General features: G+C 43.9%; 3 protein-coding genes across 3 annotated transcripts in view; 1 reads left to right on the top strand and 2 right to left on the bottom strand.

Annotated features, from left to right (window-relative positions):
- Positions 1-21,424, bottom strand: part of ak2 (adenylate kinase 2) — a 70,167-nt gene extending 48,743 nt beyond the window's left edge. Inside the window, exon 1 of the mRNA XM_072371067.1 lies at positions 21,421-21,424. The gene's annotated coding sequence lies outside the window, so the exon portion shown is untranslated. The remainder of the gene's footprint in view (positions 1-21,420) is intronic.
- Positions 1-25,608, top strand: part of LOC140275544 (tripartite motif-containing protein 16-like) — a 292,422-nt gene that overhangs the window by 137,995 nt on the left and 128,819 nt on the right. The gene's annotated exons all lie outside the window — the stretch shown is intronic.
- On the bottom strand, positions 1,168-25,502 carry LOC140275533 (uncharacterized). The gene is made up of 23 exons (XM_072371038.1): positions 25,421-25,502; positions 23,737-23,857; positions 21,692-21,848; positions 21,401-21,593; positions 20,028-20,099; positions 16,935-18,774; positions 16,762-16,854; positions 16,098-16,211; positions 14,677-14,827; positions 14,179-14,371; positions 11,251-12,994; positions 10,475-10,543; positions 8,598-9,050; positions 8,397-8,467; positions 8,151-8,288; positions 7,544-7,704; positions 6,747-6,927; positions 6,463-6,657; positions 5,122-5,281; positions 3,681-3,730; positions 3,291-3,526; positions 2,895-3,059; positions 1,168-1,272 (listed from the first exon to the last, which is right to left on the bottom strand). Exons 1-23 carry the CDS (start codon positions 25,424-25,426, stop codon positions 1,257-1,259), a joined length of 6,579 nt encoding a protein of 2,192 aa, XP_072227139.1. The 5' UTR covers positions 25,427-25,502; the 3' UTR covers positions 1,168-1,256.

The following is a 25,608-nucleotide window of genomic DNA, read 5'->3' as shown; positions in this document are numbered from 1 at the left end:
GCTGTGGTTTGAGTTTGGAAAGCAACAGGATTTAAATCAGTGGGTTTATACAGATCTTATACACACAGCTCTTATTATTTTACAACAAACGGACTGAACTGTAGGTTAGAGATGGGTTAGATTTGAAAAGTAGAGAAAATGAGTCAAAGAAAAAACAGCTTCTTATAAGAAAAAAGGACTTAAAGGGCCTTTGAATATATTAAAGGACAGACATAAGATATGAGAATTAACACCCAAGTAGAAGTTATCCAGAGGTGCAAAATCCCCTAAATTCCCTGCTAATGAGGCCTTAAAATGTAATAAATGGATGAGCCACATGAAGGACTCAGACTGGGGTCTGAATTTATTGTGAACTATTATAAAAATACCTACTTACACATTAATTAATGTATTATTTCATGTATTGTTTCCTTTTCTCTTTTTTCCAGGTGCAGTTAGCACTTCAGATGTGTTCTGATGACGTTTCACCTGCTGTCTGACACACTTTTACTTATATAAACATTATTATAATAATATATATTTATTATAAACAGGTTGATCCCCACGGTGCAGACGAATCACACCGTGTTTTACAGACTGTTCTGTATCTGTGTTGAAAACTACATCAGTCGGGTTAGTTGAACTACTAAGGGGCAAACTAAACATGTAATTAAATCTGAAGTTTTAAACATAATTTACCTCTTTAAAGAACAAATAATCCATTTATTTATTTTTCTAAAGCAGACTTAAATAAGATCAAACTAACCTTCCTTAAATAGACACTTTATTGGATAAAAATAGAGATAAAAATAGCGAATTTACCAATTTAAGCTAACATTTAAGCTAAATTATTAGCATGTTTTCATTTGTTGGCAAACATGGATAAATTGCTTTGGGTGAATAAGCCGTCACATCTGAGATGCTGCAGTTAAACTAAATGAAAACTGGTGCTTAACCCTCCTCCCGTCTGCATTCTGGCAGAAATGATGAACAGTGGCCAAAATCAGCAGGTGGATCGACCCATTAATGCAAACTGATCCAAAGCTCCTGATTCCTGCTACCTGCACAGAAACCAAAGAGGTTTTATTTCTGCACCTCTTTGAACTCGACCAGACATTTGTCCCCACAGATGGTTTTACTGCCGTCCTCCACGTTGACCACGAGCCGTTTGTCGGGGCAGATGGTGCTGCAGACGTCACAGCTGGGAAACCGGTGGACTTCCTGGTACCTGCTTAAACAGGCTCTGCTGCAGAGTCCGTGGCCTTCGCCGTCCACGATCACTTTAAAGATGCACTGCGGATGAGGAGAGAGCAGGTTAACCTCCAAACTGAAGCACATACAAGGGATGAAGCTCAGAGAAAAGTGCAACAGATCCTTTTTTTATTCATGGCATTACAAACCAGTAAAACAGTAAAACTTTTCCCTTAAGACTGAAATAAATGCTCGAGTTCCAGTAATTCTGTATGAAGAAAACAGTTTAAATAGAAATTAAGAGAAATTAAGTTGTTTTTCATTGATAATACAAAATCTCTTTATGGTTGAGCCACTTTTCCACAGATGTTCAGATATTTCCAAGAGCGTCTCATCAGTATTTTATTCTTTTTTTTCCCCACACTAACAGTTTTATTGGACCATTTTTCAGCTCACTGACTGCAGTCGGCTCTCCTGGGACTATTTAATTGACTGAAACTGACAAGATTTCTTAATATTCAATTTCTTTGGCCCATTTAAGAGCTAAAAAGTAATTCAAACTGACATTTTCCTTTATAGAAAGGCTTTAATAATAAGGTTTCTTGACACATTTGATTGGAAACAAGGTGTTGTCGTGATGAAAAACGCTTGTTCATGTTCAGCCTCTGGATTCCCTGCTTCAGCAGCACTTTTGTTTTGCTTTAATAAAGCTTTTTTATCTCCAGAAGCTGCCTGCTTTCCACCCGTTTGATCCCCCGACCCGTCGCTGAGGAGCCATTTCGTCTTCAAGAATCAACTTTTTTTTAAAGCTAAGCTACATATTCTCAAGTGTTTTTTGCAGAATTTGTCAACAAGAAAGCTACAAATACACATTTTTGTCCAATCTAGCCTTTTAAATGTCTGCTAAACTCAGACAAAAGTGGCCCACAGAAACAAAGAGTCACCTTGAGACTCTCTCTCTAAAACCTGATAATCAGGTTAGAAATCTGGGGGTAATATTGGACTCAGACCTGAACTTTAACAGCCACATTAAATCAATAACATCAGCAGCTTCTTACCATCTGAAAAACATCAAAGGAACAGTGTCTAAACCAGACTTAGAAAGACTAATCCATGCTTATCTCCAGCAGGTTAGACTGCTGTAACGGCTGCTCTCTGGGCTCTAAACGGGCCGTAAGACAGCTGCAGGACATCCAGAACGCTGCTGCTCGAGTCCTGACTAGAACCAGGAAATACGACCATATTAGGCCAGATCTCAGGTCTCTGCTCTGGCTTCCTGTCGCTCAGAGAATAGACTTTAAAACAGCTCTGCTGTGTACATCTCTGACATGTTAGAGCCATATGAGCCAGCTGGGACTCTGAGGACCTCAGGGAGGCGTCTCCTGCTGGTGCCCAGAGTCAGGACTAAACAAGGTGAGGCTGCGTTTCAGCTTTATGCTCCTAAAACCTGGAACAGTCCTCCAGAAGATGTGAGACATGTTTAAATCCAGGCTGAAAACTGTTCTTTAAGTATTATATCTGCAATCTTTGCTTTCAATTTCATTATTTAATGACTATTTCTATGTTTTATGGAATGATTTTATTGTGATTTTATGTAGCTGTAAAGCACTTTTAATTGCCTTGTTTGTGCTCTACAAATAAACCTGCTTTAAATCTTAACATGTCACCCAACAAATGTCGTGCAACGTATACGAAGCACGTAGCCAAGTTTCTAGTTTCCTTACCTGGCTGCGTTTGGCACACATTTTGCACACGTCGTCAGCAGCTTCGCAGCAGCCATCTTCCTCTTGGATTCGACAGAAGAGAGGCAGGCATTGCTGCACAGCTCCCTCTTAGTTCCTGAATCATCCACCGGAGCCAGAATGATGTTTTGAGGCCGAGTTATTGACCTGCAGAGGGGAAGAGAGGCAGAAATTAAATCCACAATATGAGTTAGAAGCGAAGCAAAGCCCTCTGAACTTAAGGGAAACTATTCCTATACACTGCTCTGCATGATAAAAGGCACCTAAAACAAGCTTTTAATGCTGAAGATGTTGTACATCTGCAAATTCTTACCACTGAGAAGGTGAATGCAATCAAATAAATAAAGGAAAAAAAGCCTGGAAAGATGCTGGACTTACTGAAAGCAGTTGTGACATTTCTTGTTGGGATTCCTTTCAGAGACACACGCCTCAGAGCAGAAAACCTCCTTTGAGCTCGTCAGCTGGTAAAGTTTGCGGCCTTCCGGCAGATCTTTGCTGCAGCTGCAACATTTAACATCCGAGTCTGAAATGACGAGCACCGGCGTGTCGTTTAATTCAGCAGCCGGAGAGGCGTCCTGCTCCTTTACAGCGGCTGAGCGGACGTTTCCGTCATCCTGTGTGAGGATTTTTATTAAGGATGTTAACTCGGATCAATCAAACTGCTCCTTCTGGCTCTCAAACACTCACAAAGTATGATGTAAAACATAATGAGAACAGATGTCTGCTTCATGAACTGTGATACTGTGTGAGCTCCAGAAATGTACTCACACTTTTCCTTCTCTGGTCTGATTGGAAGCTCCTTTTCTTCTCCAAAGTAACTGAGATTATATGAAATAAGAAAAAGACTTTAGCTCAAATCTACAACTCTTTGGTTTGTTATCTTCTGCTTTTCCTTTGGTTAAAGGGGAACTCCGGTATTTTTAAACCTGGATCTTATTTCTGGCATGAAATACGTTCATCTGCTCACCGAGAACAGTTTGGTGAAAGTCGGCGTCCTTCGGAAGATATTTAGATAACTGGAGATCCATATAACGGAGTGAACGGGGCTTAGAGGATGCAGCCTCTAAATAAGGCATTATCTGTCTTTATTTCACCAATACTTTAAGAAGAATGAATGAATGAACGTGTGCTATAGCTCTGTTAGCTCATAGCTGCTGTTATGTGGCTACTTGCAGCTACAGGAGAGCTAACGGAGGGATTTCTACACAGGCACTCTACTGGGACCACTTCATCCACACGCCCCCCTGCAGCACAGCTTATTCACTCCGTGCTCTGTGACAGTCGGCTAACTTCACACAGAGTTTGCTGCTGATAGTTTTGTGCAACATGGCAGGATATTTATCAGATTTTGACGACGTGGACGACAACTTTGAGTAAGATGGACGTTCTTACTGGAGTGGATGAGCTGTGATGCAGGGGGCGATGACGTCATCCCAGTAGACGACTCTGTAGAAAGCCCTCTATAAGCCCCCCGATAGCCGCCAATAACAACAACACAGCAGCTATGAGCTAACAGAGCTATAGCACACGTTCATTCATTCATTCTTCTTAAAGTATTGGTGAAATAAAGACAGATAATGCCTTATTTAGAGGCTGCATCCTCTAAGCCCCGTTCACTCCGTTATATGGATCTCCAGTTATCTAAATATCTTCTGAAGGACGCCGACTTTCACCAAACTGTTCTCGGTGAGGAGATGAACGTATTTCATGCCAGAAATAAGGTTTAAAAACACCGGAGTTCCCCTTTAACGTCTGCTAATTTCTTGCTGTATTTAGTTTGGTGACTCCTGTCCTTTTGTTGGTTTTACAGCTTCCTTCTCACACCTGCAGTTCATTTTGTAATCACTCCCTCTGTTACATCCTCCTGATTTTCCTTTGCTGCTCAGCAGTTCATGTCTTCTGCCTCCGTATGTGTCGGTCAGTCCGTTCCTTCCATCTGTCAGTCAGTCGTCTTTGTTCTGCCTCCCTCTGGAAGTCCAAAGCTCAGTAAAACTCAAACCCTGACACCTTAAAGGCCTCTTTCTTTACACTCACTGCTTAAAAGTGAGAGCAACGTCACACTGAAGGTCCAATAAAAAGGATGATGAACGCCTCTGAACAGAAAAACTTGAAGCTCTTTCTTGATTTAAGTTCTGGGGGGAAACATCTAGTTATTTATGAATGATGAGGAGTAAAAAAGATCCTTTTTAACAAACACTTTGTCCTGTACCTTGAGGATACTGCAGACAGCTTTGAAGCAGCTTGTAAGACGCCACACAGAATCGATTACAGAAGAGCCGCACTGTGTTCTCGCTGCTTCTGAAGCTGACCATGTCTGACACGGGCTGAGAGGAGCGGCACTGGGTGCACTGATGGGGTGTCCCGATATTCTGCAGGACAGAAGAACAGGAAGTCAGGGTGTCTGGGGACAAGTCCTTTAAACATACGATAATGAAGTGAATCTTCACTTTAGATCCTGCAACAGTGTGAGGAACAGGGAGAAGGTTAAAAAGAGTAATTTGGTCCTCAAAAGGGCTTAAAACTCAGTAAATCCAACCTCAGAGTAACAAAAACACATATCACACTGAGTCATTATTTACTGAACAAAAACTGAGACAAAACACAGCAGCAGTGGGTGAAAAACTAAGTGAACCCCTGATCCAGCAGCTTCAGCAGCAGTGAGTGATAAACTAAGTGAACCCCTGATCCAGCAGCTTCAGCAGCAGTGAGCTGCAGTGATGGTTTCCTGTGGGACGTTATCAGTCTCTCTCATGGTTCTGGAGGAATCTTGGCCACTCTTCTCTCCAGCGCTGCTTCAGCTCATTGAGGTTTGCAGCATTGGTTTCTGCACAGCTCTCTTAAGGTCCCACCACAGCATTTCAGTCAGGCTGAGGTCTGGACTCTGACTGGACCATTGCAGCACCTTGATTCTTTTCTTTTTCCCACATTCTGCTGTAGATCTGCTGCTGTGTTTGGGATCTTTGTCCTGTTGATGAGCCAGTTTCAGCCCAGCTTTAGCTGGGGGACAGATGGCCTCACATCTGACTCTAGAATACTTTGGTATCCAGAGGAGTTCATGGTGGACTCAATGACTGCAAGGTGCCCAGGTCCTGTGGCTGCAGAACCAGCCCAGATCATCAGCCCTCCACCACCGTGCTTGACAGCTGGTATGAGGTGTTTGTGCTGATATGCTGTGTTTGGTTTCCTCCAAACGTGCTGCTGTGCATTAGGACCAAACATCTCCACTTTGCTCTGGTCTGTCCAAAGGACATTGTTCCAGAAGTCTTGTGCTTTGTTCAGATGCAGCTTTGCAAACCTAAGCTGTGCTGCCATGTTCTTTTTAGAGAGAAGAGGCTTTCTCCTGCAGCCCTTCCAAATAAGCCATCCTTGTTCAGTCTTTTTCTAACTGTGCTGTCATGACCTTTAACCTTTAACATGCTAACTGAGGCCTGTAGAGTCTGAGATGTAGCTCTGGGCTTTTTCACCTTGGGGTGAACTTGCTGGGACGTCCACTCCTGGGAAGACTAATGGAAAAATGGAGATGTGATCTCTAACCTGGACATTTCCTCACCTCTTTAAACTCCTCCAGACATTCTGTGCCACAGATGGTTTTGGAGCCGCCGTCCAGCTTCAGCATGAACGGCTGCTTGCAGCAGACGGAGCTGCAGTTCTCGCAGACACCAACGTTGTCCCTGCAGAAACCATCCATGCAGTCCTGGCTGCAAAAGCTGTGCACAGCCTCATCTAGGGTCAACTCAAGTGTTGTCTGCAGAAGACAAAGATGAAGGAGACGTATTAACAGGCTCCTGATTGAATCGGGCTCTTTGTTAGAGTTGAATGTTGAATTGTTCTTACAGTGCAGGTTCGGTTGCACTCTCTGCAGAGCGGAGGGGTCTGGGTGGACGACTGCTTCTGTGTTTGAATCGGCCGAGAGTTTGACTTGAAAGAGCACAAGCAGGCTGGACTGCAGAAGTCCTTCATCGTTCCTTTGAGGTCCACAACGGCCATGATGAGGTCCAGAGGCTGCGAGATCTCCCTGACAGAACAGGGGGGCAGATGAGAAACACTCAAAGCAGCTGAGTTTTCACTCTCTGGAAGAACAGCGCCGTGTCAAATACGACCTTTGTGTCATCTTTATATTATTTTAACTGAAATAGGCAGCTATTTTCAGCTTTAAGCTCTGATACGTCTGTGACCGACTCAACAAAGCGCGGCAGGTATTATTCCTTCTTTGTTAACTTCGGGTTAACAAACAAAGGTTTTAACACGTCATCTGAAACTTCTTCTGCACTAAATACACCCATCATGACTGGAGAAGTAGAGAAATCTCTGCAGAAATAGCACCGTTGCTGCAGTTAAGACAACAGAGAAACCTGTTCACGTGACAGATGCACATGAAATTAAAAGAAGAAAACACTGATCTGCGTTCTGAAGAGCAAATAAAACACCTGCAAGCTGATGTAAATGTGTGCAAACAGACTTAAACTGTGGTTTTTAACCCCTCGTTCCTTTCAGCCCTTTTCAGAACTCAGATCACCATCAGATCAATGATGTGTGACAGTTTTGAGCCCTGTTAGCTTTCCCTGAATTATGAAATAAATCAGACGCTGGGACACGCTGAAACAGGAGAGAAAGAAGCTTCTCAGACTTACTTCAGACAGTAAAAACACATTCTGGTGGCCGCTTTGCTGGGAGGGAACATCTCAAACAGGCAGGTTTTGGAGCAGAAGACATCTGTGAAGCCCTTCTTCTGGTAGGCAGTGTGTCCCTTCATCATACTCTTTTTGCAGTGGGAGCAGCTCATCTGCACCGCCTGACATGCAAGAAAAGACGGGAGGTAGATTAAGAGCTTTGTTCCTGTATACATACAGAAATATGTATTTATCTATGTAACACAGAGACTTTCCTCTCGCAGCTGGACAGTTTCTCTACAGATTTACCTAAAAACACTCTCAGAACATTAAACTAAAACAATTATAAGAGTTAAAATGGAAGGTTTCGAGGTTCAGAAGAAGGCGACATTATGAGCGTGTGTTACTCTGTGATACTTTTAAACAAAGACAAAGGCGCCCTGACATGTTTTTAGACTTTTAAATGACTTTTACCGTCACAAACACACACAGTGGGCACCCAGGAGCCTCATCCTCCATCCGCTATAAACTCAACAGCTACTTTTCTCGTGACCTCCAGCTGTAATGAAGCTGTTAACAGCGAGTCCAGAGACTGATTCCCCTTTTCGGGCTCAGAGAGTATCCCCACCTGTGCACGGCTGGGCTTGTTCGTGGCCTCTGTGGAGGCGGCAGCAGCTGCTTCACGCCGGTCCGCCTCAGCATGAGCGAGCTGATCCTTCACCAGCGGCTTATCTCTCAAAGACAGCAGCAACGCCTGCATCTTCTCCTGTTCAAACAACAAAAGAGGCTGTCAATAAAGCCCAAAACTAAGCCCGATGCAACCTCTGAGGTCACCCTGCAGAGAAAGGTGCAAACAGAGGAATGAAATACTCACAATGTTCAGTTTGGGGATCATTATCTTCACTTCTTTCATCCCCCTCAAAGCTGCTGATAACTTGATCTTTTCTACAAATGAAGACAGCGTGTTTGATGAGGTCACACAGCTCAGCTTGTTGCTGTTGCTCCAAGGGTGAGGCTACAAATATCTGCAGTTTCTGTCCCATGTGATGTGCTCTGGTCGCCTGATTTCTCTTACCTGTCCTCGGAGAGGAAGAGGATGCAGTGCGCTCCACATCCATCCAGTCATTTTGTTCTGCCTCTTCTTCTTCGTCTCTGTCCGAATCTTCCCGCTCCGCGGTCTCTTCAGGGCGGCGTTCGATCGGAGACGTGGCGTCCTTCTCCGTCTCATGGTCGCCGGTCACCTCCTCAAGATTACCCGACTCCTCGTTATCCTCATTTCTCACATCATCATCATCTGTGTCTACGTCCATGTTGAAGTCAACATTCATGTCATCATCATAATCACTGAAATAAATCTGTGATTCGTTCTCTTTGCTGCAAGACGGCGCCTCCTCAGGTGTGTTCGCTGCATCGTTCGTCTCCTCGGGCTGCTCATTGTCTTCTTCTCTGCTCCTCTTCTTGCTTCTTCTCGAGGAAGAACCTTTGCCTTTCTTCTTAGCCGACATGAATCCTTTCGAGGATGAAGCACCTGGAGGAAACCGGGACAGTGAGATTAGTTTAATTAGCAAAGATTACAGATGGTGTGGAGCTACTCGTATTTATATATCAGGCTAAAAATCGTATAAAAAGTACACTTTTATTCACTCTTTAGCTACTGGCGACAGATCAGCTGGAAGGCTGTGGGTGATGGGGCCGAGAAGGACGAACTTCCTCATTCTAACCCCGAAAAGCTCAGCCAATGGCTGGGTGAAGATCCCTCGTGTTCCATGTGCTCAACGCCAGCTTCACCCCTGCTCATCCTCACTCCTGCACATCCTCACTCCTGCACATCCTCACTCCTGCACATCCTCACTCCTGCACATCCTCACTCCTGCACATCCTCACTCCTGCACATCCTCACTCCTGCACATTCTCACTCCTGCACATCCTCACTCCTGCACATCCTCACTCCTGCACATCCTCACTCCTGCACATCCTCACCCCTGCACATCCTCACCCCTGCACATCCTCACCCCTGCACATCCTCACTCCTGCACATCCTCACTCCTGCACATCCTCACTCCTGCACATCCTCACTGGATGAGCCTCTTTCAGGGATCATACACACAACTAAGAGTTTAAACAGCAACTTCCAGCACCTCTGGAGAGCAAGAGTGTGCCAACTGTGTCTGTTCAGGAAGGGGAACAAAGATAACACAAATTCTCCACCAAGCCCCGGTTGGGTGAGATGGAGAGAGCCTCTGATTGGCTGACGCTGGTGGATGTGGGCCGTCACCGACCGGAGGCCTGAGCTGATCCGGTGGTCCGACGCTCAGCACAAGGTGAGTTGAGCTCACAGTTCCTTTGGAGGATGCCGGGCAGGAAGCCTTTGAAAGACAGAAACTGCTCACAACGGAGGCTGGAGCGCAAACAGCTGCCAGTGGAAGTTGGATGCTGGGGCCTCGTCTGATGAGGGACCTGAGCATCAGCGGGAAAGCATGGAACAAATGCAGAGGGGGGGGGTTCTGGGAAACCACTGCTGAGCCCACCTCACAACCCCAGTGATGCGTCTGTACAGCCTCCCCAAAAACACCAAAAACACACAGCGTGACTCTTCTATTAGGCATGAGGTCCAGTGGAAGCTCGCCTCAGGGAAGAGGACGTCCCTGCTTTGCATCGCTAACATCACATCCTGTTGATCTGGACTCTCTGAACAGTCATATCACAGAATCGAGCTATTTTTCCATCAATCTTTTCATAAACTGTTAATTAGAGGATGTCTGTAACCACTCGGATGTGTTTGTTGCTGTGAAAGTAGCTTTTTTTTTTAGGCCTTTCTCACTGAAAACGGCTTCCTGTTGTGGCTAAAAGCAAAAATGAGGATGAACCAAAATAAAAGAGAAAGAGAAAACGTAACAGATATCATCAGCTTTGGCCCCAGTGAAAATGACAAGAAATGTGTGTGTTACTCACCATCCGCCTGCTGGGAACCTTCACCTTCTGAATCGTCAGCTTTCTGCTCCATCACTGGATCCAGCATAGCTGGAAAGGAAAACACAGTTTGAATCCAAATCCTCTTTAACGGGTGAATTTAAAGAATCTCTTACATACAACAGCTTAGATGCACATTAAATTCATCTAAACTCAGTTCATTTTAACACGTTTTCTCTATTAAATCAAAATAAATCAGCAGAAACACAACCTTGCCGGCGGTTTCAAATAATTAAATGACTGTTTTCTGCCAGTTAGAAGCAGAAAAGAAGAGAAATACGAACAGGTAAAGGTCAGTTTTATATCTGCCTTTGGTAGGTCACATTAATGTCATCTAAAGGGAATATTTATCTAACAAATAAGTGACAAAATTCTTTAAAACTTGACAGATTTCTTTTGTAAAAGAACAAACGAACAAAAATCTTCTTCCAATATTGTTTTTTTGTTGTCTCAGTGGGATTTTAAACCAATTCAAAGCAATCTGGAGCCTTTTTACAGAGAAAGTAGACGAGTCTGGGTTTGACTCCTGGGGTTTGACTCCATTTTTTTGTTGGTTTTAGATCAGTTTCTCCTTTAAGCAGCCATCCAGTTGGAGTCCCAGATGTTTGAGCTGCATGAACCATCACACAGTAACTGTGCTCCATCAGTAATTCATCTTAAACAGATGTAAATGAGGCTGTTTTCAACACCCTGAAACTGGCTTTTGGAAATGGTGAAGCCAGCATGCGTCTGGAAGTTGTTTTTTTTTGCTCACATACCTGGAAAGTTGATTTCCTCCAGAGTTTTTCCCTGGAAAATCTCCAGAGAGTCAGTCTCCATTGCTGACAGCAGCTCTAAGATCTTTGCAACGTCTGAGGCTGCCTCTGGCGTCTGGTAGAACTCCCTCTCGGTCCGGATGTCGCGACCCAAAAGCTCGGCTAACTGGCCGAGCTCCTCGTTGCTGAGGATGAGGATCTGGAAAATTCTCATCATGTGATAACGAAAATAGGCAGACTGCAGCCCCTCCTGTCCCGACGCCCCGCACAGCTTTACGAAGTTGCGGACGCAGCAGTGTTCGCTCCAGGTGCCTGAACGCGAGGGGAGGAGTTTTGCGAAGATGTAGGGGTTGTCCCCGGGGACGCCGCAGGCTTCTCTCTTCTCCACGAGCAAAGTCACAGCAGCAAACAGATCAGGGGGCAGGATGGCACCAACCTTTTTACCACTTTTGCAGACGACACTGATCTTCACGGTTCTTTTGGACAGAATTTGCTCAAACTGCAGCCGGCCGGCGGTGGCGGCGGCGGCTTCCTGAGGCCCGGTTTCATCCCTCTCCTGGAACGACTGGACGGTCATCTTCGAAACGTCGACATTTCCGTTCAAGATGGACAGATATGCGACGATGCCTCTGAGCAGCGCGGAGTAGACGGGGGGGCTTTGAAACTTACTCAGGGTGCCGACTGCGGAGGCCACCGTCCTCTCGATGTACCGGTGGAGAAGCTGCACGTCCCGGATGAAGCCGATGGTGGGCTGGCGGGGTGCTTTTGGTGCCGGTGAGGCGTTCGAGGGCCACTCTTTTGCACACAGGTTAATAAAAGCCTTGGCTTCCTGCACCGTCTCTTCATCAGCCGCCTCATTCAGAGCTCTGGCGTATTTAATGTCAGCAATTTTCTTCAGCGAGTTTCCCATTTTCACCTTGAGCCTCTTGACAGCCTTTTCCTCCTTGTGTGCACCGGCGAGCGTCCCGACAGTTTCAACAACACTGCTGAAGTTCTGGGGCTTCAAAGCCTCTTCGAAGCTGAAAATGGACTTTTCCTGTAGCTTTAGCAGCACTCTGCCCATTAACCGGAGCTTCTGGTTGGAGTCTGAACCTTGTGAGCAGTGCAGATACTGAGCCAGCAGCAGCAGGTAGGAATCCTTCAAAACTACAGAGCCGATGTCATCTTTCTTCAGCTTTTTCAACATCTTCCTCACGCCTGACGACACGTGTTGGGCGTTTATGAACCCCATGGCGACCAGACTCAGGATCTGTGTTTTGTACACCAGAGGCGTGTCGGCGGGCTTTGAGGGACACCTCTGAATATGTTGCCAGAATCGCTGGCGCCCGAACATGTTCTTGCAGTATATGCAGACTGCAGACGTCTTCAGCGTGGGCTTCTCCACTTTCCTCCTCGATTTGAGCCGACCTTTGCGAGCCTTCAACACCTCCTGGTTGTGTGTGTGGTTCCCTCTGGTCCGTAGCTTCTCCAGAGCTTTCTTTCGGTCCTTGCTCTTTCGGCGAAGTTTAAACACCGCAGCGATGTCCGGCTCTTCGTTTCTGTGGGTGAAAAGGTGCCGGGAAATTTTGGTCTGAGGTTTCCCACAAACATAGCAGTAATTCCTCTTGGTGCAGGAGGGAACCTGGGCTGCTGCGCCAGAGTCATCGGAGCTGGAGCCGCCCCGGTCCTCCTGCCAGGAGGAGGATCCGTCAGGCTGCTCAGACTCTTCACCAGAGACGTACTCATCACCGCTGCTCGACTCCTCAAACTGAAATGATGAAAATGCAGTTTTATACACTGAAAAACAATGTTTCTGTGAGCTTAAGCTTATCATATCAGAGGCTGTTGTGACCCACAGCAGGATGTGTTCAAGACAAACTGTTAAAAATCTCAGAGTTGACAACCTCTCACTTCTTTATATGTTAGAAAAACATGAAATAATAAAACAGGTTAATAGAAACATGTGCAAACATAGATGTAAATACAGTATTTATCTCATACCTGCACACCTGCTGTGATTGTGCTTAAACTGGCCTTGTTCTAAAGTTAGGTTGCTATTGGGGATGCACCGATCCGATATTTGGATCCGATATTTGGATCCGATATCGAAGAAAAATCGAGATCGGGTATCGGTTACAATGAGCCGATCCATAATCACCGATTTTTTATTTATTTATTTTTTCCCCAATTTCCCCCTTGTCCTGTTCAGCATTAGCATTCATTAGCATTAGCATTGGTGAAAACTGTAAAAAAAACTGTAACTTCCTCTAATATATATATATATATAGTTTTTTTTAGTTTTTACCAAGCCAGAGAAGCTATTGTTTAGTTCAGATGCTTTTTTAATGGATGTTTAATTCCCATTTGCACTAAACTATATAAAGAGCTGATTGAACAGTGAAGCTGTTGTTTTTTTTTTCTCAATTTCAGCTCCTTTATTAATTAATATTTTGTTTTACATTACAATTTAACTGAACCAGTTACATTTGTTATATTTTTGTAGTTAAGATTGTTTGCACAATTATTAAATAAATAAGTTATTCAATATATTTGTATATATATATTCTGTTTATTTGTTTTAAAAAAAATAGGAAAGAAATGTTTAACTCAAGTCTGATGTTGCACAAAAGAATGATCCCAGTCTTTTCCAGACAATGAAACTTATCCTTTGTTACCATAATTCTACCGTTTTTCGGTATCGGCAAGATAAAAAAAATTTAAATAAATCGGATTGTATCGGGACATCCCCAGTTTCTAAGCACATGAACAGGACCGTGCAGAAGTCCTGATCCAGCGCTCACTTCCTGCTCTGAGCTCCTTAATTCTCCAACACAGCCTGAACCCTCTGAGACGAGCCATTATTTCAACTTGCTGCTGTCAAATCCGGGGGTTCACTTACTTTCTCACACACTGTATCTGATGAAAAATGTGTCAAATAAAAATAAAGAAAACCTTTGAGCGCCACGGGTACACGGCGCTCCCGTAGTTGTAGGTTATTTCCTGTCCTGCTGAGATTTTCTTCCATGCAAACAGGCACAGATGTGGTTTCCCGTCATAAACCACCTTCATGAGTTTGCAGTTGGGGTTCACGTGGTCGTCGTTCACGAGTCTCCCGAGGCTGCCGTCGTCTGCCGAAGCGTCGACGCTGCGAGACGAATCAAACCACAGAAGATGGTGCTAAATTATTCAAACTGTTCCTTTCTTTAGCTGATGTATAAAATATTATTTATTTAATTAGTTTGCATTCCTTTTCAAAATGAGTAAAGTTTATTCTTTTTTTTTATGATAAATGCCCAAAAAAACAGAAGTAAGAAGAAGAACTTCTTAACCTGTTGTTGTACTTTTTAATCTTTATCCGTAAAGTTTTTTTTATTCAACATGAGCCAATAAGAATGATTTAAAACGGGAGTTTATTTAATGGCTGAACTGAAGAGGAAGCAACAAACTCACCGCCAGTTCGTTCCACTCAACGAAAAGTCAAACCGATAATCGTTCAGAGCGGCTCTCCTTCTCTGGGTGTCTTCACGGGGAAAAATATCCCCCCGATACTCCACAACGAAGGAGGACGGTTCGATGGATTCGGTGGTGAACACTCCTCTTCCTGGAAAAGCAGACAGTCTCAGTTATCCTGGTTTGGACGACTCTAATTCTTTATTATTGGGCTGACTCAGAACTTTCTGCTAATAAATTCAGACAAACTGAAGTCGTTGCTTTGGACCTGAGCGCTTCAGGGAGAAACTGTCCAGTTATATAGTTACTCTGGATGGTATTTATTTGGCTTCTGGTCCTACAGTGAGGAACTTTGGAGTTATTTCTGACCAGGATCTGTCCTTTAACGCACATATAAAACAGGTTTCTGTCTTCTTTCACCTCTGTAATATCATTAAAGTCAGGAACATCCTGTCTCAGAGTGATGCAGAGAAACTAGTTCATGCATCTGTTACTTCAGGACTAAGCTACTGTAATTCTTTATTATTGGGCTGTCCCACATATTCTCTGAAAAGCCTCCAGCTGATCCAAAACCCTTCAGCCAGAGTTCTGATGAGAACTAACAGCAGAGATCATGTTTCTCCAGTTTCAGCTTCTCTTCATTGGCTCCCTGTTAAATTCAGAATAGAATTTAAGATTCTTCTCCTCACATAAAGCTCTTAATGACCGAGCTCCATCACATCTTAAAGATCTCACAGTTGGATATTTCCCCAACAGAGCACTTTGCTCTCAGGCTGCAGGTTTCCTTGTGGTTCCCAGAGTTTCTAAAAGCAGAATGGGAGGCAGAGCCTTCAGTTATCAGGCCCCTAAAAGCAGAATGGGAGGCAGAGCCTTCAGTTATCAGGCCCCTAAAAGCAGAATGGGAGGCAGAGCCTTCAGTTATCAGGCCCCTAAAAGCAGAATGGGAGGCAGAGCCTTCAGTTAACAGGCCCCTAAAAGCAGAATGGGAGGCAGAGCCTTCAGTTATCAGGCCCCTAAAAGCAGAATGGGAGGCAGAGCCTTCAGTTATCAGGCCCCTAAAAGCAGAATGGGAGGCAGAGCCTTCAATTATCAGGCCCCTAAAAGCAGAATGGGAGGCAGAGCCTTCAGTTATCAGGCCCCTAAAAGCAGAATGGGAGGCAGAGCCTTCAGTTATCAGGCCCCTAAAAGCAGAATGGGAGGCAGAGCCTTCAGTTATCAGGCCCCTAAAAGCAGAATGGGAGGCAGAGCCTTCAGTTATCAGGCCCCTAAAAGCAGAATGGGAGGCAGAGCCCTCAGTTATCAGGCCCCTCTCTGTGGAACCAGTTTGGCTTCAGGAAGCAGACACCCTCTCTAATCAGGCTTAAACTCAGTTTAATTTACCAAAAACGTCCATAGACAGCTCAGAGAAACACAGAACAAACCTTTAAAGGAGTCAATAAACTTCTCCTGGAGGAAGGGTTTGTCTCTGCGAGCCTTTATGTGCTCCAGGGCGTCCTGCACAGGAGTCAGAAGTCTGTCCTGTTGGTCCACGTCACCTGGAGAGTCCAAAAGTAATTACAATTAAAAACAAGAACAGGTGTGACATCATGTTTTCACATAAACCAGTGTCCCTGTCAGCTGGAGCACCAACCAGCACGAAACAAGGCAGCAGAGCTGCTATCGAGCTCAAAAAACTCTTTTTAACAGTTTAACACAACTTCCTGAGGTCTTCTTCAGGCGTATGAGACCGGCTTTGGTGATAATAACTGTTGGTTTAAGCACAGCGGCTCTTTTCTGAACTCTTAACAGTCAAGCAAGTGCTGAACTCCGCCCCTTTTTGTGAGGTCAGCAGCTACTCAGGTGGAGGCGGAGTCAAAGGCTGTTAAATGAGGACCTTTCAGACAAAGAGGAACAACACAATAACAGGGACAACATGTTGTAATCTTGAGTTGTGTAATTTTTCAGTGAATCGTGACTCTTCTGGATCTTTAATCACGTTTCACTTCCATAATAAATGCAGTTTCAAACATTTGTAATCACTGTGGTGCCCCAGAAACCTCCAGAAGGAAAACTCCAGGTGCAGAAAAGGTTCATCTTACAACTTACCGCTCTGTGGAGGTAAAAGATCCGACTCCTCGTTGTCCTCTTCAGCATCAGCATCTCCAGGGCTGTTCTGCTCAACATCTGGCTCCAGTTTATCTGGAACAACAAGCAGAACAGAGCAGTTATTCACCGGTTCATCACCGAAGCGACCGGCGGGCCTTATGGACGAGACTCACCCTCGATCTCAACCTCCTCCAGAGAGTTTCCTTTGAATCTCTCCAGAGAACCCTTCTCCATCGCCAGCAGAAGCTTAGCGATTTTAGCGAGTTCGACAGCCGCCTCCGGCAACCGGTAGTAGTCCCGGTCAGCCCGGATGTCGTGGCCCAGCAGGTTGGCGAGGTGATGCAGCTCGTCGTTCTCCAGGTGCAGAATCTGGAAGATTCTCGCCACGTGTTTGTGGAGGTGCGCCGACGTGAGATGCTCTGGGTTCTCCGCATGGCACAGAGTGGAATAAGACTGGATGCAGGCCCCTCCGTGCAGGTGGCTCGCAGCAGAAGAGTCAGGCTTAGCGAACAGGAAAGGGTTGTCCTCGTGCACGCCACATGCCCGTCTCTTTCCAGAGAGCAGCGTCAGGGCGCCGACGAGCTGCGAGGTGAGCAGGACGGCCACGCTCCGCCCGCTCCTGCTCTGGATGTTGATCCTGATGAAGTGTTTGGACAACACCTGGATGGAGTCGTCCCTCTCCTGGAAGGACTTCAGGGTCATTTTTGAAATCTCGGGCGAACACTTGCTCAAAACCGACGCCTGTGCAAGCGTCACGCCGCAGAGGGCGCCGTAGACCTCAGGGCTGTCGCACGTCTTCAGGCTTTCAGCGGCAGACGCCCATGACCTTTCCAGGTACCCGTAGAAAGCCTGAACGTCCCGTGTGAACGGGATTGTGGACGGGCTGCTGACCTTTGGCCTCCTCAGAGCAGCGAGCGGCGCTTCAGGGCCAAGTCCGGCCCACTCCCTCTCACACAGCTCCACAAACGTGCTCGCATCTGCGCTCTCTATCCGTTTCCTGTTCTGAGCCCCACTCAGGGCGATGCTGCCCAGTGTTTTCAGCGAGTTCCCCAACCTCACAGCAAGGTTTGGTCTGACGTAGCTGTGAGAGATGTAGTCGAATCCAGCCAGGTTTTTCACACAGTTGGCAACTTTTTTGAAGTTCTTCGGTTGGATGGCGTCCTCAAAGTTGATTATTGTCTTTTTGTGCAGCTCCAGCAGGAGTCTTCCCATGTCCCTCAGCTTCTGTCGGATGTAAACCAGTTCGCTCGGATCGTTTCCGTACTTCTCAGACAGACTCTTTGCCAGCTGGATTAGCAGGAAGTCATTCTGAACCACAAGAGCAACCTTGTCCTGTCTCATCGCTGTAAGCATCGTCTTCACAGCAGGTGGAATTTGGTCAGAAAACTCCAAGCTTCCCGTCCAGCCTGACGTTGCAGACTCTGATGTCTTCTTGGCACATTTGCTTAGATGTCTCCACATTTCTACATGTTTATACATGGCTTTGCAGTACAGGCAGTGCACGTATCTTTCTGCTTTCTTGTCCCCAGTCGTCGGTCGCCTTCGCACCTTCAACTCTCCGGAGTTGCTCTTCAGCACCTCCTGGTTGTGCTGGTAGTTCCCTTTGTTTCGTAATTTGTCGAGCACCATCTTGCGCTGAGCGGAGCTCTTGGGGAGTGAAAAAGCCTCAGCGATGTCGGGCTCTTCGTCGATGTGCTTTAAAAAATGACGAGCGACTTTGGCCACTCCTTTCCCACAAACGTAACAATAATTCCTGGAGGTGAAAGACGTGTCTTTGGCCTTTGGTTCACCCTCGCTGGCTTTGTGTTGTTCATCTGAGTCCTGCTCATCGGGAGATTCCTCATCCTCATCCTCATCCTCATCCTCCTCCTCGTCCTCCTGCTGCTGCACTGATGTTTCCGGCTCCTCTTCAGAAGAAAACACCTGTGAACTGTCCTGAAAAGTGTGGCGACTTGGTCCAGGTTCGTCATCACAGCTGGAGTCCTCGCAGTAGGACGTTATCATGGCCTTAGCCTGAAAACATGAACACGAGAACAGAAATGAGCGACTCGTTTGCTTCTGTTACAAGATTTAAGGAAATGTTTCAGACGTAAAACCAGATATTTTCAATCAAAAGGAAATAATCTTTGGACCTGAACATCAAAAATAAGCTATCAAACCTCATCTTTACTCTGGATAGCATGACCCCAGAGTCCAAAGTACCACAACAAACCGCTGAGCTCTTTTTGACCAAGATGTCTTTAACACTTCTGTTCACCTGCGTATCGCCGTTTATTAGTTCAAAACTGGAATAAGTCAGTGTGTCACAAACCTGCCTCAAGGCACAAAGCAGTGATTCAAATAAACAGCTGAGCTCCTCAGCCCTTTAAGCTCTGCAGAGGTCACATTTATCACTGAATAAATAAGAGATAAAACGCTTAAAATGAGCTGGTGGGATGAGAAGCCAAGTTTGAAAGTCTGGAAAAGTGGAAGGAAGCCCCTTCGAGTTCAGTATTTACCAAAAAGGTGAATGGAGGGTTTAAAGCCGAGAAGAGAAGTGATGCAAAGGCAGAATTTACAGGAAACAGTGAGAAACATCACCTCAAACACTGATAAAAACATTAGTCTGTGAACAGTTTAATCTGACAAATGTAGAGGGGATGCTAACTATCTAAATAAGAAAAGATGGGGCTTAACCAGAAATTTAGTGAATAAAAGCCTGTACAACGCAACTGTAAAATCATTCTTTTTCACCTCAGGAAGGCTATATATCATCTATTTCATATTAATAATAAATTATCGCAACAGAAACAGTCTGGAAGTTGGTAGTGAGGTAAAGGTGTGCTGTGAATGTGTCTGTGTTTGTGTCCAAAGTCGCCTCCTTTGATCCATCCACCACCACCTGCCCCTTTTCTTCTTAAAATAAGGCGTGTTTTTATGGCCAAAATGGCATAAAAGTGGAGAAAATGTTTAAAAAAATGTATAAAAACTTTATAGTTCTGATTAGGGCTGAATCTGATTAAACAATTTAAGCTTTAAAAATGGGAATCTTTATGATTTTTAGAGAAGGAACCCATTTGGGCCCAAAGTGTGAGTGTTTAAGCTGGTATTGAGTGAGTAAAAGTCTGTACGACACAACTGTAAAATCATTCTTTTTCCCCTTGGAAAGGCTGGATTTATTCATTTTTATCTAAATAAACTACTGCGTCAAACTTTGCTTTTCTGACTTTGATGCTTTTTGAGACTAACGGAGGCTTGATGAAACCCTTTTCTTAAGGTTTACATACCCTTCTGGTCCTTGGTGTCGATGAAGATGGATTAAAGTCTGCGTTTGAAGGACTTAATCCAAAAATGGACTCCTGTAAAGGTCATATGAGACAAAAAGAATGAAGCTCAACATTAATATTTTTAATTTATTACCCAACAAACTGCAACAAAATGTTATAATAAAGTATTTGTGGGCAGACTAACATGAGTTTAACTGAGTTTCTGTTCTAATTGTGTCTTCGTGTTTTGGTCAATTCTGGATGTTTTAAACATGTTTTATTAATTAATTTGTGTTTTTTTTCCTGCATAAACCTTTTGTACTGAAACATTACTGTTTTTTCAGTACTGAAACTATCTGACACCATCTTTACATGGAAATATAATGTGTCTACAGACCATCTTAACGCCTCTGGCAACAAGAATAAAGAAACTAAACACACCTAATAATAATAGTTAGACTTCAATCAGGTGAACATCACAAACATTTTGATGGTTCAAGGCTGTTCTGAGTCACCATTAAAATCTATGAAAGTTTAAATCAGTTTAACATTAAACAAATGATGGGAAAATCCAGCTATGGCTAAGCTAAGGGTGTTTATCATGGCTGTGGATGACCGGGGGGGCAGTTCAGGGCCACATTTGACCGGCTGTGGGGTCACAGGGTTAGCAGCGGTAAGATTGGTGGAAAGTTCTGAGGACAAGCTTGTAGAAGAAGTTCTAATCGCTAAGGCTAAGCTAAGCGTGTTTATCATGGCTAAGCTAAGCGTGTTTATCATGGCTAAGCTAAGCGTGTTTATCATGGCTAAGCTAAGCGTGTTTATCATGGCTAAGCTAAGCGTGTTTATCATGGCTAAGCTAAGCGTGTTTATCATGGCTAAGCTAAGCGTATTTATCATGGCTAAGCTAAGCGTGTTTATCATGGCTAAGCTAAGCGTGTTTATCATGGCTAAGCTAAGCGTGTTTATCATGGCTAAGCTAAGCGTGTTTATCATGGCTAAGCTAAGCGTGTTTATCATGGCTGCAGAGATCAGAGCCAGTTTGGAGACATGGAAGGACAGATGAAAATGTTTGAGAAACGGGGTCCTGACGGTGCTGATAGCGTGAACCCTCCAGTAATTACATTTCTGGCCTGCTCTAAATCTTCTCTTTTATTCAGGTTATGATGTTAAACTTGTGTTGAAATGGTCTCGGGGGGGGGGGTTCATCCACTGTCTGGTTATTTCAGAGGATGCAGTCTTTGTATTTGTGCAACTTTCAGACAGATTTAACAAGAAATTAGCATTAAAACCCTGATAAAGGGAGACTTTGTGGCACAGCCTTAGGCTGCCATATCTGTAACTAAGTGCACCTAAAAACCTGCAGCTGGGTGTTCCTCCGAATAAGTCAAACATACCTCTGAGCGCCATGAGTAACGAGAGTCCCCATAGTTGTACGTTATCTCTTCACCTGGAGAGATTTCCTTTATTGCAAACAGGCACAGGTGTGGCTTCCCCTCACAAACGATCTTTTTCATTTCACAGTTTGGACTCATGTGGTCATCATTCACAAGTCTGCCAAGGGTCCAATCCTCTTTGGAGGCGTCAACGCTGCAAGAGCAACAGCAACGGTTTGCAGAGCCAAGGCATTTCAAGATGTTATGAAACGAAACTTTACAATAAAAGCCCAAAACAAGCAGACGACGCACCACCACTCTGCTCCATTCCATGAGAAGTGAAACAGGAAGCCATCGAGAGTATCTGCACGTCTGCTCCCAGCCTGTGGGCCTCGAGCAAAGATGTTCCCACGATATTCAACAACAAATGTGGAAGCTTTAATGGTTTTCTGGGTGAACACACCTCTCCCTACAAAAGGAAAGAATCACATTCTGAAAACAGGGATGCAGGTTTCTGTTTGTCCTGTGAGAGCTGGTGTCAATCGTGTCATAATTTCACCTGAAAAATACATATTCTGACTGCATTTGAGTCATGAATCAACCCTTCATGTCCACAGAGTTATGGTTACGGTGCAGAATTCCAGGAAAAGTTTCCAACTTTTCATGGAATTAACAGGAATTAATACAAATTTATGGGAAATAACGGGAATAAACTGGAAAGGTTGGGAGCTTAGATACAGTTGGTAAAATAAATATATTGTAGTGTCATCTTGGCTAAAACACCCCCTCCGTGCATGTGTGTTCCTCCATCACGTGCACAGATATAGCTCCTCTTTTGAGCCTAAAAACTAAATAAAGTAAAGTTGATGATATTATGAGGAAGATACGTTTGATCTGTGATGTTCAACTAGCATCTGCTGAATCAATATTCACACAGCAGCGAGCTGGTAAACCAGACATGTTAAGCTAAATGTAAGCCAGCTGATAAACCAGATATGTTAAGCTAAATGTAAGCTAGCTGGTAAACCAGATATGTTAAGCTAAATGTAAGCTAGCTGGTAAACCAGACATGTTAAGCTAAATGTAAGCTAGCTGGTAAACCAGACATGTTAACCTAAATGTAAGCTAGCTGGTAAACCAGATATGTTAAGCTAAATGTAAGCTAGCTGGTAAACCAGACATGTTAAGCTAAATGTAAGCTAGCTGGTAAACCAGACATGTTAAGCTAAATGTAAGCCAGCTGGTAAACCAGATATGTTAAGCTAAATGTAAGCCAGCTGGTAAACCAGATATGCTAAGCTAAATGTAAGCTAGCTGGTAAACCAGACATGTTAAGCTAAATGTAAGCTAGCTGGTAAACCAGACATGTTAAGCTAAATGTAAGCTAGCTAGCACCAGTTCGTGAATGTCTTTCAACTTATTCAGCAGCAAAATGCCATGATGGAAAGTTTTTGTTTATGTGTAAATATTGTGGAAAGAATAGTAAGAAAGTTAAACTAATTAATCTGCATTTTTAAACTCTGCATTTTTAAATCGTTTGCATTAATGTCTGCTCCTGATTAAAGAAAATGTTGATATTTATGTTTCCATTCATCCCATTTTCTGTAAATTATCCAAACTAGATAACGAGATTGAAACTAATTATGTTAACAGGACATTTAAAAAGAGAAATAAAGTCAAATTATTGTCTTAGCTTGACTGAAATAGTCTGAAATCATGATGTCAAATGATTGAAACATTTATTTGTGATTAATCGTCTGAATTAACTGAGTTAACTCTTGAATTATCGCTAAATAATCACACTTTTGCTTTAACTTCCACAATGAGAAAAAAAAGCGAAGGAAATTTGTCTGTTTCTTGGTTGTTTCTTTGCATTTTTTCACCTTTTTGAAGCAAAAATAATCAGAATTTATGCTTTTTTTTCCACGAATGGCTGAGATGGCACTTAATGATAAAAGTGACATTTTGAAAAAGTAAAACATGCTTTCTTTTAGCTTTACATACTTAAACCAAGTTTTACAGATGGTTGAAGTAGGATACTCCACAGTTTCTGTCTGAGCTTCGACCCTGAAGAGACAGAATAATCCAGCCAACAGAAGCAGAAACGAGCAACAAAATTATGTCAGTTCTTCAGGTTTGTGACGTGAAATGTAAACTGGAAAGAGATTAGAAAAACAACAAGCTGAAAGGGAGTGCAGCTATCGTAGCTGTGTTGGACATACTTCAGTGAAACGATCCTTCTGCTATGATTACGGGACAGAAACACTCATCCTATTAAATAACCTGTTTGAGACACAACAATAGTTTGACTCAACCTGCATATGCAACCTTAAATATATCAGAAACATACTGCCCACCTTTAAAGGTGTCGATAAAGCGCTGCTCCAGGAAAGGTTTGTCTCTGCAACCAACAATATGCTGCAGGGCATCTTGAGCGGGAGTCAGGTGTCTGCTCGACTTTTCCATGACAGCTGGAAACTTTTTAAAGGAATAAAAACGGGTGATTTAGGGAAACCGATTTGATATAAACACAGCAGAGGCTAAAATTTCAGTCATGGTGAAAAGTAAGTACAAAGTAAGTTCAATTCTAAGGTTTTATCTGTCAGATAAAAATCATTTGGTCCTCACAAGGTCTTCAAATAGGGTTCAGTAAGCCTGTGACATATTACTCTGTTCTTATTTAACAAAGATTGAGACAAACCACAGAAGCAGTGTGTGAAAAACTAAGGGCTGCAGGAGAAAGCCTCTTCTCTCTAAAAAGAACATGGCAGCACAGCTTAGGTTTGCAAAGCTGCATCTGAACAAAGCTCAAGACTTCTGGAACAATGTCCTTTGGACAGACCAGAGCAAAGTGGAGATGTTTGGTCCTAATGCACAGCAGCACGTTTGGAGGAAACCAAACACAGCATATCAGCACAAACACCTCATACCAGCTGTCAAGCACGGTGGTGGAGGGCTGATGATCTGGGCTGGTTCTGCAGCCACAGGACCTGGGCACCTTGCAGCCATTGAGTCCACCATGAACTCCTCTGGATACCAAAGTATTCTAGAGTCAGATGTGAGGCCATCTGTCCCACAGCTAAAGCTGGGCTGAAACTGGCTCATCAACAGGACAAAGATCCCAAACACAGCAGCAGATCTACAGCAGAATGTGGGAAAAAGAAAAGAATCGAGGTGTTGCAATGGTCCAGTCAGAGTCCAGACCTCAGCCTGAATGAAATGCTGTGGTGGGACCTTAAGAGAGCTGTGCAGAAACCAATGCTGCAAACCTCAATGAGCTGAAGCAGCGCTGGAGAGAAGAGTGGCCGAGATTCCTCCAGAACCATGAGAGAGACTGATAACGTCCCACAGGAAACCATCACTGCAGCTCACTGCTGCTGAAGCTGCTGCTGGATCAGGGGTTCACTTAGTCTTTCACACACTGCTTCAGTGTTTTCTCTCTGTTTTTGTTTAATAAATAATAAAATACTGTAATATGTCATGTGTTGCTGTGCATGTAAGGTATTATTTACCTCAGTTTAAGATCTGGTGAGAACCAGATAATTCTTTAATATGTCATGATCGAATAAGTATGATCGAAAGAGAATTCAATTCATTTTGATGTTCTGTAAAGTATCCTAAGAGTAAAGTAAAAATAGTGGCTAAATACATACGTACATCTACAAACTGAACTGCATAATGCCATGCAATAAAAGTACAATATATCCTTCCAAGTTGTTGAAAAGTAAAAGAAAGAGTTAAGTAAAATATAAATATTTTATACTTTGCATCAGTAACATCCCACAACTTGAAGACAACATTTATGAATATAACCAACAAGTCCTGTTTACTCTACAAAGCACTGCTGAATCAACCATTAAATTGAGATAAAGCTGCAGTTATACTTTGTGCTTATTTGGTGCAGCTGCAGACATTCCTTGTTAGCATGCTAATCCTAACTAGTAAAAAGTACATAAACAAGTGCTGGTTTGCAGACCCGTTCATCTCCGCTGAATAATATAATTAAACGTGTTCATCGTTTTCACACTGAGCAACATTTACCTGCATCAATATCCCCTCGAAGACGCAAGAAAAGCATGCATGTCAGATGTAGCAAACACCGTTGCAGCCATCTTCATTTCCATTTGTCTACCACGGGAACACGTGATGAACCCGACCAATCAGCGGCTGCGACGTCACTAGCTGACTTCCGGATTTCAAATCAGGGGCTGCGTTCGATTCGGCCGCGA

This window comes from Leuresthes tenuis, unplaced genomic scaffold (genome assembly GCF_036924035.1).
Source record: "Leuresthes tenuis unplaced genomic scaffold, fLeuTen1.0.hap1 SCAF_18, whole genome shotgun sequence".
NCBI lineage: Eukaryota > Metazoa > Chordata > Actinopteri > Atheriniformes > Atherinopsidae > Leuresthes > Leuresthes tenuis.
This window is presented reverse-complemented; position numbering and strand designations above follow the sequence as displayed.

Bases quoted from the DNA above. Each gene is read 5' to 3' on its own strand.
- LOC140275533 (XM_072371038.1), bottom strand. The intron at 10,544-11,250 runs GTATGTGAGCAA...TTTCCTTTCCAG, and splicing joins GGAGGAAATCAACTTTCCAG to CTATGCTGGATCCAGTGATG. The intron at 5,282-6,462 runs GTGAGGAAATGT...TCTGTCCTGCAG, and splicing joins GTCTGGAGGAGTTTAAAGAG to AATATCGGGACACCCCATCA.